Genomic DNA, 12996 nt, shown 5'->3' with positions numbered 1-12996 from the left:
TTTTTTGATTTATTGTAGAGATGAGGTCTCGCTGCCCAGGCGGGTCTCGAACCCGCGGGCTCAGGCAATCCACTCACCTCAGCCTCCCAAAGGCGTGGGATTACAGGCTGAGCCACCGAGCCCGGCTGAGGCTCTTTTAAAATTGGTTTTGTTGGAACACTTTCCATAAGAAATCTCAGGTTAGATTCCCAAAAACCTCTGAGCCCACTAGAGACCCACCTATAAATACCTATATGAACTAGGTAAATTCCTCTCTTTGAGGTTCTGAGCAACTCGGCGTCCCTGGGCCTGTGAGTAAGCCAGCTTCTTCACCTACCTGAGGTCAGAAGCCCCTCAGAGCTGGAAGGGTACCAGGCCAACCTTTCCAAGGGCTTTATTTTATTGGCTCTTTATAGAGCTTCATCTTAATTCCTCAAAGCAGTCTGCTCTGAAATGTCATTTCAGCCACAGCCTTGATAAGATAATTAGTATCTCCAGTCATATCGCGTCACAAAAGAAAACAGACTCTTGTTGAACTTATGCAAATAAGCATACTGTTATAAAATCAATGCTTACAAACAGCTTCTGAATTCTGGCCAAATCAGGTAGAGAGAAAGATGTATGCTTTAGATTTTGCTTATGAGAGCATACTTTACTCATTTTATTGAAAACTGTAAATAGCTCAAGGAAAATGATTTTCTTGACTCTGAAAAGCAAAACAAGCCGGGCACGGTGGCTCATGTCTGTAACCCTAGCATGTTGGGTGGTAGAGGCGAGAGGATGGCCTGAGCCCAGAGGTTCGAGAACAGCCCGGGCAACGTGGTGAGACCTCATCTCTACAATAAATCAAGAAATTAGCTGGGCATGGTGATGTGTGCCTGTATTTCCAGCTTCTTGGAAGGCTAAAGCAGAAGAATCACCTGAGCCCAGTAGGTCGAGGCTGCAGTGGCCGTGACTTCAACCTGGGCAACAGAATGAGACTCTCACTCAAAAAAAAAAAAAAAGACAAAACAAAAAGAATCAGCAGGACTTTGACCACAAAAAGTTATACAATTATTTTTGAAAATTAGTTCAGGTTGAGAACGGTGGCTCAGCCTGTAATCCCAGCACTTTGGGAGGCCAAGGGGAGAGGACTGCCTGAGCCGGGAGGTTCAAGACCAGTCTGGGCAACTTGATGAGACTTCGTCTCTACAATAAATCACAGAAAAAACTAGCAGGGTGTGGTGGCGTGCATCTGTAGTTCTAGTTACTTGGAAGGCTGAGGCAGAAGGATCGCCTAAGTTCTGTAGGTTGAGGCTGCAGTGGCCGTGAGTGTGCCACTGCACTCCAGCCTGGGCAACAGAGTGAGACTCCAACTCAATAATAATAATAATAATAATAATTCAGTTCAGGCAGTAAATGTTGGTTCTGTTCTATCTGTATCTCATATGTTTTCTAATCAGAGTCCTGGAAAGTTTTTTTTTTTCCTCTAGTTTGATGGTACAGTCTCCAATGTTGCTAGAAATTGGCACTGAAGAGCACTTGTCAGACTTTTTTAGCTGATAATAAATTAATTTTAAAAAAGATTAAAGCAAAACAATAATTGTAGATGCAAAAGTCTTAGGACAGCCATTGTCACAGACACAATTGACAAGAAATTGGGTTATTGGCATGTAACAACCTAATATAATAATTATTACTATTGATAACATATACTAAGACATATCAGAATTATAGGAATGTCATATAATCTTGGAACACATGCCAATAACACACATAACTATAGCCTAGAAAAAGTTAAACACTCTTTCAGGTTTGACAATGCTTTCTGGGTGATTTTAACATACCAAGTGAGTTAAGTGTCTCGAATTTCAGGGAAACCTAATATCAAAAAATATTATTTAAAAACTAGAAAGATTGAATTGAGAACCTGAAATTTTCATATTGGAAAGTTTGTTCAATATTAAAGAGTTTAAAAGCATGCTATCATAACACAGGGTTAAAGGTCATTGTAAAATAGTCATTCATTTAGCCAAAATGATAACTCAGAGATTTATTTGAGTTGCAGTCTCACTCCGTCGCCCAGGCTGGAGGGCAGTGGCATGCTCACAGCCACCCCAGTGTCGACCTGCTGGGCTCCAGCGGTCCTTTTGCCTCAGCCTTCCAAGTAGCCAGAACTATAGGCATGCACTACCATGCCCGGCTAATTTTTAAAATTTATTGTAGAGACGAAGTCTTGCTAGGCTGCCCAGCCTGGTCCCGAACCCACAGGCTCTGGCAATTCACTGGTCTCAGCCTCCCAAAGTGCTGGATTACAGACTGAGCCACCGAGCCCAGCCAATTCAGAGATGTAAAAAGCAAAAACTCTACCTTTGATAGAGGAGATTTATTTCCTTAAACACTTAGAACTAAGAAAGACATCAGGGGGTCAACTGAATCTGTCTCTTTCCCTCTTTTTTTTGTAGTTTAATTAAAAAGCAAACAAAAATCTTTAATTCTTTTTTGAAATTACACAAACATTTTGTTTAAAAGAGAATAGCAAATTTTGTCCTTGCATGAGGGTATTAGTTACATTAAAATTAATTTTAATAACACCTTATAAACAAATTTATTTAATTTTAATTAGTCTGACCAAAAGGTAAGGTTTTTATTAACTCTTTTTAACCCTTTACAATATTTATTAAAGGGTAGATCAGTGCTCTAAGAAAACTGTTATTTTGACAGAATGGCATTCTGACCCAGCATCAGTGTGCTTTTGGATTTAATGTTTTGGTTTTTTTTTAAAGAAACATTTATTTATTTATCTTTAGAGATAAAGTCTCACTATGTTGCCTAGGCTGGTCTCGAACTCCTGGGCTCAAGCAATCTTCTACCTCAGTCTCCCAAAATGCTGGGATTACAGGCATGAGCCACCTGGCCTGGCCCCACAAATAATTATTTGCACAACTGAGGTTTAATCGAAGACTTTCCAACAATGCCATTCACAATTTCTCTAAATATAAACAGACTCCTCGGACTGACAGGTCATCTCTGTATTCAAGACATTTTAAAATTAAGAGAATTAAATTTAGCTCAATGGTCTGTGCCCATTTCCAATTTTGAGCAGATAGATTCTATATATCACTGAATTGAGGTTTAAGAGGTGTTGGAGGATACAAGAGAAAGGGTGGCATGGGACTTTCGGGTAACCAGGCAGGAATGGCCAGTTCCCATGCTTTACTGCACCCCACAAACAGCACCCAGCATCTAAGGCTTCATCTGTCTGGCAGAAGGCGTTAGCCAGGTGTAGTAAGGTGACCAAGCTTTCTTTAACAAACAAACAAACAAACCCACCAAAACTCTCAGCAAACCACACAGAATGAACAGTGGTGTCATAGAGCAATAATGTTCAACATAGGGGCTCATGATTTCCCAGAGTAGCAATTTGCTTCTGGTGCTGGATGGTACCAAAGTTTGCATATAGACTTCAAAATGGTTTTCTACACTGTCTGGTTCCCAGAATGCCTGCTTGGAAAAGTGAATTGGAATGGCATAGGCCGCCTTTTCCTGTAAGTTAGGTTAGCCGGATCCCTTAACCAGAGGAACGGCCCCCAAATATCTATAATTAGACCAAAGATACTCCTCTTTTTTCTTTTCATGGTCTTTTTGATATTATTGTTCTATGTCAGTGGCCACATCTCTGTTCGCCTGGGCAATTTAGTAAATGAAACATAATCCTAAGAAAGCCCTTACAGACACTCTCAAAGTTTATATGGTTCAAATTCCCAACAATTTCACAAGGACAAATAGTTGATTGTAATCTATCTTGGGCAAAGCTCAAAACTTTAGATACTAACTCACTTCCAAACAACTTGACTGTTGTCCAGGTGCGGTGCCTCATGCCTATAATCCCAGCACTTTGGGAGGATGAGGCAAGAGGATCACTTGAGATCAGGAGTTCAAGACCAGCCTGGGCAACACAGCAAGACCTTGACTTTACTCAAAATAGAAAAAGAAAAGAAAAGAAAGACCTGGCTGTTAGCATTTGAAAATATGAACAACCTGACTGCTCAAACACCAGAGAAACACCTTTTGCCCCATCCCAGGTCCTTTCCTCCCCACTCCTAGTAGAAAAGCAAGGGGGACCTTACAGTCGCTACTCGGAAAGAAACATGGCTTCTTCCACCCGCTCTGTGCCTTCCACCAGGAAGGATCACTTGAGTCTCGATTCCGCACAATACAGGGCTCAGGCCACTTCCCACATCCACTTGCCTCCAGTCAGGGTGGGCCAGTGACCTGGCTGGAGGGAGCAGAAACACAAGTGGCAGGGGAGAGAATCTGTAGGTGACTTCAAAAGGAAGAGGAACAAAAGAGGAAGCAGAGACTCAGAGGAGAGTGAGAGACTGTGACTTTACCCACAAATCCATGGGGTGGCGGCGACTGCTCATGCCCTGCTCTTGGGCACCAGAGATGAGGCCAGGTGGGGTGTGGTATAGTTGCTCTGTGGGTTCTTGATTTCACCACAGAAAAGAATTTCAGAACAAATCCAAAGTATAATTTTTTTCTTTTTGAGTTGGAGTCTCACTCTGTCGCCCAGACTGGAGTGCAGTGGCCACTCCCGGCCACCGCAGCCTCGACCTGCTGGGCTCCGGCCATCCTTCCGCCTCAGCCTTCCGAGTCGCCGGAATTACAGGCACGCGCTACCATGCCCGGCTGATTTTTTGATTTATTGTAGAGATGAGGTCTCGCTGCCCAGGCGGGTCTCGAACCCGCGGGCTCAGGCCATCCACTCACCTCAGCCTCCCAAAGGCGTGGGATTACAGGCTGAGCCAACGAGCCCGGCCCAAAGTATAATTTAAGAAAGAATTTATTAGAAAGTAAAAGGCATGCTCAAGGAAAGCGTGGGTGCCTTAAGAGAAAGGGCACATGCTTGCCTTTGACAAAAAGGTTTAGATAGTTTTACAACGATGATTAAGCAAACCATGAGCTAAAAGTGGTGGGCTGTAGGTATCGGGTCACAAGTTTTGATGACCATTGCTCAACCTTCTAAGGTCACAAGGACCTACTGCATAATGAAAGTTACTGTCTAACTAGCTTTGAACTTTTCATAGAACATCATGTATGTGTTTTGGGTAATTCTCTATTGTTTCTGTGGTTTTTTGCTCTAATAGTTTGATTGTGGGTGGGGTACAGTACAATTGCTTTATGGGTTCTTGACTTCACCACAGAAAAGAATTTCAGATTGAGTCCAAATCATAGTTTAAGGCAGTTTATTAAAAAGAAGGCATGTTCAAGAGAGAGAGGGTGCCTTAAGAGATCAGGGCATGTGCTTGCCTTTGACAAGAAGCTTTATATAATTTTACAATGATGATTAAGCAAACTATTCCATGAGCTAAGAGCAGTGGGCTGCAGGTATTTGGTCACAAGTTTTGATGACCATCTCTCAAACTTCTTTTTTTCTTTTGAGTTGGAGTCTCACTCTGTCACCCAGACTGGAGTACAATGGCCGCTCCCGGCCACCACAGCCTCGACCTGCTGGGCTCCAGCGATCCTTCCACCTCAGCCTTCCAAACAGCTGGAACTACAGGCACACGCTACCACGCCCGGCTAGTTTTTTGATTTATTGTAGAGATGAGGTCTCGCCAAGTTGCCTAGGCGGGTCTCGAACCATGGGTTCAGACAATCCACTCACCTCAGCCTCCCAAAGCCTGTTTTTATTATTTACTGTACCGCACACCAGGAGCTTCAATGCCAGAGAGGGTGCAATGTAGTTGCTCTATGGGTTCTTGACTTTGCCACAGAAAAGAGTTTTAGAGTGAGTCCAAAGTATAGTTTAAGACAGTTTATTGAAAATAAGGCATGTTCAAGAGAGAACATGGGTGTCTTAAGAGAAAAGGAATGTGCTTGCTTTTGACAAGAAGCTTTATATAATTTTACAATATTGATTAAACAAACCATTCCATGAGTTAAGAGCATGGGTTGCAGGTATTTGGTCACGAGTTTTGATGACCATCTATCAACCTTCTAAGGACACAAGGATCTTCTACAAAATTAAAGTTACTAATAGCTTTGGGCTTTTTGCAGAACATCACGTCTGTGTTTTAGGTGATTATCTATTGTTTCTGTGATTTACTGCTCTGGTAGATCCACATCTCAGCCCACAAGGTGGTCAGGTCTGATATGCCAGGTCAGTCGGGTGAAAGTCGTGTATGGATAGGAAAGATGTCTGAACACTTATCCTATTTTGATTATACCTGCCTGCAAGAAACTTATTTATCTATGTCTAAACTGTACTGTTAACCTGCTTCCCTGTGAGGGGTGGACGAAGGGTACCCAAAGCCTCATCCATCTTTTCTTTGCAGAACTCAACTGCCCGAAACCTGCTGCCCGCCGCCGTCGTTCTGTGCAGCTCACGGAGAAGAGGATGGACAAGGGTGGGAATCCCTGCCAGCAGCCCCTGCCGCAAGCCCCATCCCCTGTGGGACCCCAGCCTGACCTTGTAGGGGCCGGAAAGCAGGGAGGGGGGCTTGGCTATGGGAACGTTTTCCCTGGGGTCTGCCCAGAGTTTCTCATGCTTTGAGGAACCTGGCTGAGGGTCTGTGTGGGGGACCACGCTTCCACAGCCGGCCAGTACCCCAAGGAGGTGCGCAAGTGCTGTGAGGACGGCATGCAAGACAACCTCATGAAGTTCTCCTGCGAGCGCAGGGCCCGGTTCATCACCCAGGACCAGACGTGCGTCAAGGCCTTCCTGGACTGCTGCCAGTACATCACAGAGCTGCGGTTGCAGCACCAGCGCGAGGCATCCCTGGGCCTGGCCAGGAGTAGGTCTTTGGGGAAGGGTCATGAGGGCCTATATCAGGGAGAAGGTGGTCTCTGGCAGGGGGGAGGAGGCCCCTGTCAGGGGGGAGGAGGGAGAAGACCCCTGTCTGATGGACGAGGCCACTCATGTCTGAAAGGAACAAAGCCTTCCGATGGGGAGGCCAGAGATCCAAGTTTGAGGGAAAGGATTTAGTCTGATGGGGGAGCAGGCCTTTCTCTGACCAAGGTGCTTCCTGCCCGAGAGGGTCATCCCAGCCCTGCCAGCCTGCATTTGACATCGCCAGTGTCCATCTGTGGTCCGAGGGAATGTTCCGATGATGGGGCTGGTCTCTCCAGCTGCCAGTGGGGCGATGATGAGGTCTAAGCCCGGCTTCAGCACAGAAAATCCATTTATGTTGCCTTCTGAAGACAGCTGACTCCCTCAATGGACAGACACGCTTATCCAGTTATCCATTTGTTCAGTTTTGAGTAAGACAGAACTTTAGGCTGAGGTGAGTGGATTGCCTGAGCCCGTGGGTTCGAGACCCACCTGGGCAGCGAGACCTCATCTGTACAATAAATCAAAAAATCAGCCGGGCGTGGTAGCACAGGCCTGTAATTCCGGCTACTTGGAAGGCTGAGGCGGAAGGATCGCCAGAGCCCAGCAGGTCTAGGCTGCGGTGGCCCGGAGCGGCCATTGCACTCCGGTCTGGGTAACAGAGTGAGACTCCAACTCAAAAAAAAAAAAAAGAACTTTAAACCTCAGGCCAAGTACATCTTAAGCAAAACAAAGTGAAGTTTCTCCACTAATAAGCCTATTTCAAGCAAATCCAGGATGGTCTCTTTCACCAAGAAGAGATCACCTGAGTGTTTCTGGGGAAATTAGACAAAACCTCTGATCTTCTGAAATAGGCTTTACATCCACACGGGCGTTTTTGTTGTTGTTATTTTTTGTCTTGTTTTGTTTTTTCCAGTATTGTATAATTCTTTTTAGCCCGTTGGGAACCAGAAAAAGAATGGTTTAAATGTTACCACCACAAAGGCACTTGATGGATTATTCCAGAAGTAGTTGTGGAATTCCACCTGCTTGGTTGTTACGGAGATCCAGAACCCAATTAAAACCACCCATCAAGTTTAAGGAAAGTCTAGCCAGGATCAGACCCTAGTCCAGGCCAACTTTATTGATTTGTTGATAGTACCAAGTTGGTTTTTATTTATTTGTTATTTTTTAGAGACAAGGTCTGGCTCTGTCACCCAGGCTGGAGTGCAGTGGCATGATCATGGCTCACCACAGCCTCGACCTCCTGGCTTAATCAACCCTCCTGCCTTAGCCCCTAGAGTAGCTGAGACTGCCGGCAGATGCCACCACGCCAGGCTCTTTTTTTTTTTTGGTAAAGATAGGGTTTCACTCTGTTGTCCAGGCTGGTCTTGAACTCCTGGACTCAAATGATCCTCCAGACTTGGCCTCCCAAAGTGCTGGGATTACAGATGTGAGCCACCATGTCTGGCTTATCAGGCTTGTTTTTAAAGACAATTTCTTCTTCAGTGGTCTGTACCAGGTCTGGATTTGTTCTCAACTCACCTGGTAGCGTTCAGGATCCATCAGATACAGCAGACATGGCGCCTCGGGAGCCTATTTCTTTAGAGGCGCATGCAAATGCTTGCATTTCTTTTTCTTTTCTTTTTTTTTTTTTTTTTTTTTGAGTTGGAGCCTCACTCTGTTGCCCAAGTTGGAGCGCAGCGGCATGCTCATGGCCACCCCAGCATTGTCCTGCTGGGCTCCAGCGATCCTGCTGCCTCAGCCTTCCAAGTAGCCAGAACTACAGGCATGCGCTGCCACACCCAGCTAATTTTTGATTTATTGTAGAGACGAAGTCTGGCCAAGTCTCCCGGGCTGGTCTCGAACCTGCGGGCTCAGGCAATCCAATTGACTTGGCCTCCCAAAGTGCTGGGATTACAGGCTGAGCCACCAAGCCCGGCCAAATGCTTGCATTTCAAAGGGGAAAAATGAACATAATCTACCCTGCATTGTGTGTGTGTGTGTGTGTGTGTGTGTGTATGTGTGTGTGTTTGGGGGGGAGGCTGGAGGAGATTGCTTGAGCTCAGGAGTTTGAGTCCAGCCTGGAGAACATAGCAAGACCCCATCTCTACAAAAAATTAAACAGGCAGTTGCCTGGTGTCCCAGCTGAGACTGAGGTGGGAGGATCACCTGAGCCCAGGAGGTCGAGGCTGCTGTGAGCCATGATCATGCCACAGCCCTCCAACCTGGGCAACAGAGTGAGACCCTGATTCAAATATACATTTGATGAAGGAAGGAGCCCTCAAAGAAATGTGTCTGGGGCTATGTGACATCATCCCATGGTCCTGGGTGCGTTTTGCCTCTAGGATGTCCAGATGCGGCAGCCAGGTAAGCAGCTCTGCCCCAAACTCGGACCCCAACTCTCTTGCAGGTGATTTGGACGAGGACATCATGCCGGAAGAACACATCGTTTCCCGAAGCGAGTTTCCAGAGAGCTGGCTGTGGATCATCGATGAGTTCAGGGAAGCACCAAAGAATGGGTGAGGCTGGCCCGCAATCAACCCACCCCCACAGCCAGACCATTGACTGTGCATACACCTGCTTCCTTGCGCCTTCTCTGGAACCCCTGTGTAGCCCCGCAGTCCAACCTAGAGCAATCAGGAGTGGGCTTATCCACGTGGGCTCACCCTAGGACCCTCTGACCTGTCCCTTGGGGCCTCCCTCCCCCCACCAGACCCCCCCAACTCTGCTAGGTGTCTTCTCCTGATGCCGTGATCTGTCCTCTATCCAGAATCTCCACGAAGAGCATGAACATATTCTTAAAAGACTCCATCACCACTTGGGAGATTCTGGCTGTGAGCCTGTCGAACAAGAAAGGTGAGGGTGAATGGTGTCTGATCTCAGGGTGGCAAGGATCCCAGGGCACCTCAGCACCGTCTCGTTCCATCGAAACCCAGCAGATTCTCTGTTTCTTGGTAACTTAGACTCTGTCCCTGGTTACTGGGGAGGTGCCAAAAGCTCGATTGTGGTGGGGCGGTGGGGTGGGGGTGAAGGGCGTAGTCTCTAAAATCGGTGCTTTCTTTTCATTTCATTTAATTTTTATTTCATGTTTAGAGGCAGGGTCTCATTCCACTGCCCAGACTGGAGTGCTGTGACGTGGTCATAGTTCCCGCAGCCTCGACTTGCTGGGCTCTGATCTTTCTGCCTCGGCCTCCCGAGTAGCCGGGACTACAGGCACATGTCACCACGCCTGGCTAATTTTTTTTTTTTTTAATTTTTGGTAGAGATGAGGTCTAGCCATGTTGCCCAGGCTGGCATCAAACTCATGGATTCAAGCAATCTTCTCACCGAGGCCTCCCAAAGTGTTAGGATTATAGGCACAAGTGATTATGTCTAGCCAAAATATCCAAATTTTAAATAGATACCAGCACCATGCCAAGCCATATTGAAGTCTGCAGCAAGAGGAAAAATGTGCACCTCATATACGTTTCACTTATATTTCAGAGTTAACTTTTCCCCCAAACCTTTAGATAGCTGAAAAAAGATCAACATGTTACAAATTATACATACTAGGCCAGGTGTGGTGGCTCATGCCTGTCATCCCAGTGCTTTGGGAGGCCAAGGCAGGAGGATAGCTTGAGGTCGAGAGTTCAAGACCAGCCTGGACAACATAGCAAGATCCTGTCTCTATTTTAAAAAAATTAAAACTTGTTCAGACCACGATCTTCTGCCAAGACAGGCTGAGCTAGGGACAGCTCTCATGGTTAGAGGGTAGGACCCTGGGAGGGGCAGAAACGTGGACCAGGAGCCTGGCCTCATCCTCTCTGTGCCGTCCCTGCCCTTAACGCTTTGTGGTCTGTCTCTGCCCATGCAGGGATCTGCGTGGCTGACCCCCTTGAGGTGACAGTGATGCAAGATTTCTTCATCGACCTGCGGCTGCCTTACTCGGTCGTGCGCAATGAGCAGGTGGAAGTCCGAGCTGTCCTCTACAATTACCAGGAGGCACAGATTAAGGTAGGTCCCAGGGGTGGGCGGAGGTCTGCCAGGGGCTGGAAGGGGACAGCCCACGGCACAGCCCGTTGCCTCGATGTCCTCTCTCCCTGGTAGGTGAGGGTGGAGCTGCTTCACAATCCAGCCTTCTGCAGCCTGGCCACCGCCAAGAAGCGTCACCAGCAGACGGTCACCATCCCGTCCAAGTCCTCGCTCTCCATTCCTTACGTCATCGTGCCCCTGAAAGTCGGCCTACAGGACGTGGAGGTCAAGGCTGCTGTCTACAATCAGTACATGAGCGATGGTGTCAGGAAGGCTTTGAAGGTCGTGGTGAGTCCTTGGGGACACCTGCAGCCCCTTGACTTTCAAAAACTAGCTGGGCATGGTGGTGCCTGCCTATAGTTGTCCCAGCTACTCAGGAGGCTGAGGCAGGAGGATCACTTGAGCCTGAGAAATCGAGGCTGCGATGAGCTATGATCATACCACTGTACTCCAGCCTGGGCGACAGAGCAAAACCCTGTCTCAAAAAATAAAAATAGCCTCTATTTATGGAGCACTTACTATGTGCCAGGCACTGTGCTCAGTACTTTATGAATACTCTTTTATTTAAGAGATGTTTGAAATACAATAGATTCAAAACAGGCTCTGAGCCAGGCTACCAGGTTCAAACTCTAGTTCTGTTCCACTAGCTGTGTAACCTTGGGCGAGTGTCTTAATCTCTCTGGTGTCCCAATTTCTTCATCTTTCAAAATGGGAGTGATTGTAGCAGTATCTGCTTCATTGCATCATTGTGAGGATGAAATGAATTAACCCCAGTAAAGCTTCTCGGCACATACGAAGGTTTTATTTTATTTTATTTTATTTATTTTATTTTTTTTGAGCTGGAGTCTCACTCGGTCGCCCAGATTGGAGTGCAGTGGTCGCTCCCGGCCACCGCAGCCTCGACCCGCTGGGCTCCGGCGATCCTTCCGCCTCAGCCTTCCGAGTAGCCAAAATTACAGGCATGCGCTACCACGCCCGGCTGATTTTTTTGATTTATTGTAGAGATGAGGTCTCGCTGCCCAGGCGGGTCTCGAACCCGCGGGCTCAGGCAATCCACTCACCTCAGCCTCCCAAAGGCGCGGGATGACAGGCTGAGCCACCGAGCTCGGCTCTATTATTTAAAAAAAATTTTTTTTTAAAATTCTTTGTAGAGGCAAGACCTTGCTATGTTGCCCGGGCCAGTCTCCAACTCCTGTCCTCAAGCGATCCTCCCACCTTGGCCTCCCAAAGTGCTGGGATTACAGGCATGAGCCACTGGTCCCAGTTAGGTTTCATTATTCATTTAAAATTTTGGGATGAATTTGCACAGGTAAACTGTTAGTATTGCCTCCTCTAATAAGGGAGGAAGCAGAGGCACAGAGAGGTTAAGGAACCGGAGCCTAGTCACACAGCTAGAAAAGGAGGAGGCCAGGTTCACATGCCTTGAGGCCTAAGCTAGGGCGATTCTCAGGACACTGCCCTGCTGACCATGTGTGTGTCTGTCTGTCATTTTATTTGCCCAACCCTCCAACACTGCACAGCCGGAAGGAATCAAAGTCAACAAAACCGTGGCTGTTCGCACCCTGGACCCAGAACACCAAGGCGAAGGTAAGTCAGCTACAGGAGCAGGTCGGGGGGCCCAGTCTGAGCCTGATAATGGAGGGTAAGGTGGAAGAGGACTGTTACCATCGTGGTCTCTCACTCATCTGGCAGGGGGGGTGCAGAGACTGGACATCCCACCTGCAGACCTCAGTGACCAAGTCCCTGACACGGAGTCTGAGACTAGAATTCTCCTGCAAGGTGAGACACCCTTGGCCCCGTCCCCAGGAAGGCATCAGAGAGGCCATGAGCCCCATGAAGGGGTGGAGGGAGTCGAGTTCCATCTAGTTTTGGAGGTGTTTAACTATTGTGCCTCCCTGCTGCCCCCAGCCAGAACAGCTCTTCTGGATCTGATTTCTAGAAACCTCCAGGCAGTATTCAGTTGAGCAAAAAAAAAAAAAAGTTGTTGATAAAAAGGTTTAAATGATGGCCGGGCTCGATGGCTCAGCCTGTCATCCCAGCCCTTTGGGAGGCTGAGGCGAGAGGATTGCCTGAGCCTGAGGGTTCAAGACCCCCCCAGAGAACTTGGTGAGACCTCGTCTCTACAATAAATAAAAAATTAGCCGGGCGTCGTAGCGCACACCTGTAGTTCTGGCTACTTGGAAGGCTGAGGTGGAAGGATCGCCGGAGCC

General features: G+C 47.3%; 1 protein-coding gene across 1 annotated transcript in view; it reads left to right on the top strand.

Moving 5' to 3' along the window:
* The window catches only part of C3 (complement C3), a gene marked incomplete at its 5' end in the record, with an annotated part of 40697 nt that overhangs the window by 13868 nt on the left and 13833 nt on the right, over positions 1-12996 (top strand). The window contains 8 exons of the mRNA XM_008060788.2: positions 6300-6371; positions 6561-6758; positions 9186-9294; positions 9546-9631; positions 10629-10768; positions 10862-11074; positions 12307-12373; positions 12479-12565. Of these exons, the coding sequence (XP_008058979.1) occupies positions 6300-6371; positions 6561-6758; positions 9186-9294; positions 9546-9631; positions 10629-10768; positions 10862-11074; positions 12307-12373; positions 12479-12565 (972 nt within the window). The remainder of the gene's footprint in view (positions 1-6299; positions 6372-6560; positions 6759-9185; positions 9295-9545; positions 9632-10628; positions 10769-10861; positions 11075-12306; positions 12374-12478; positions 12566-12996) is intronic.

The sequence above is a fragment of the Carlito syrichta genome, unplaced genomic scaffold (assembly GCF_000164805.1).
Source record: "Carlito syrichta isolate Samal-C Ts95f unplaced genomic scaffold, Tarsius_syrichta-2.0.1 Scaffold92694, whole genome shotgun sequence".
In the NCBI taxonomy this organism is placed as follows: Eukaryota; Metazoa; Chordata; class Mammalia; order Primates; family Tarsiidae; genus Carlito; species Carlito syrichta.
Note: the sequence above shows the minus strand (reverse complement) of the source record. Positions and strands in the feature narration are given on the sequence as shown.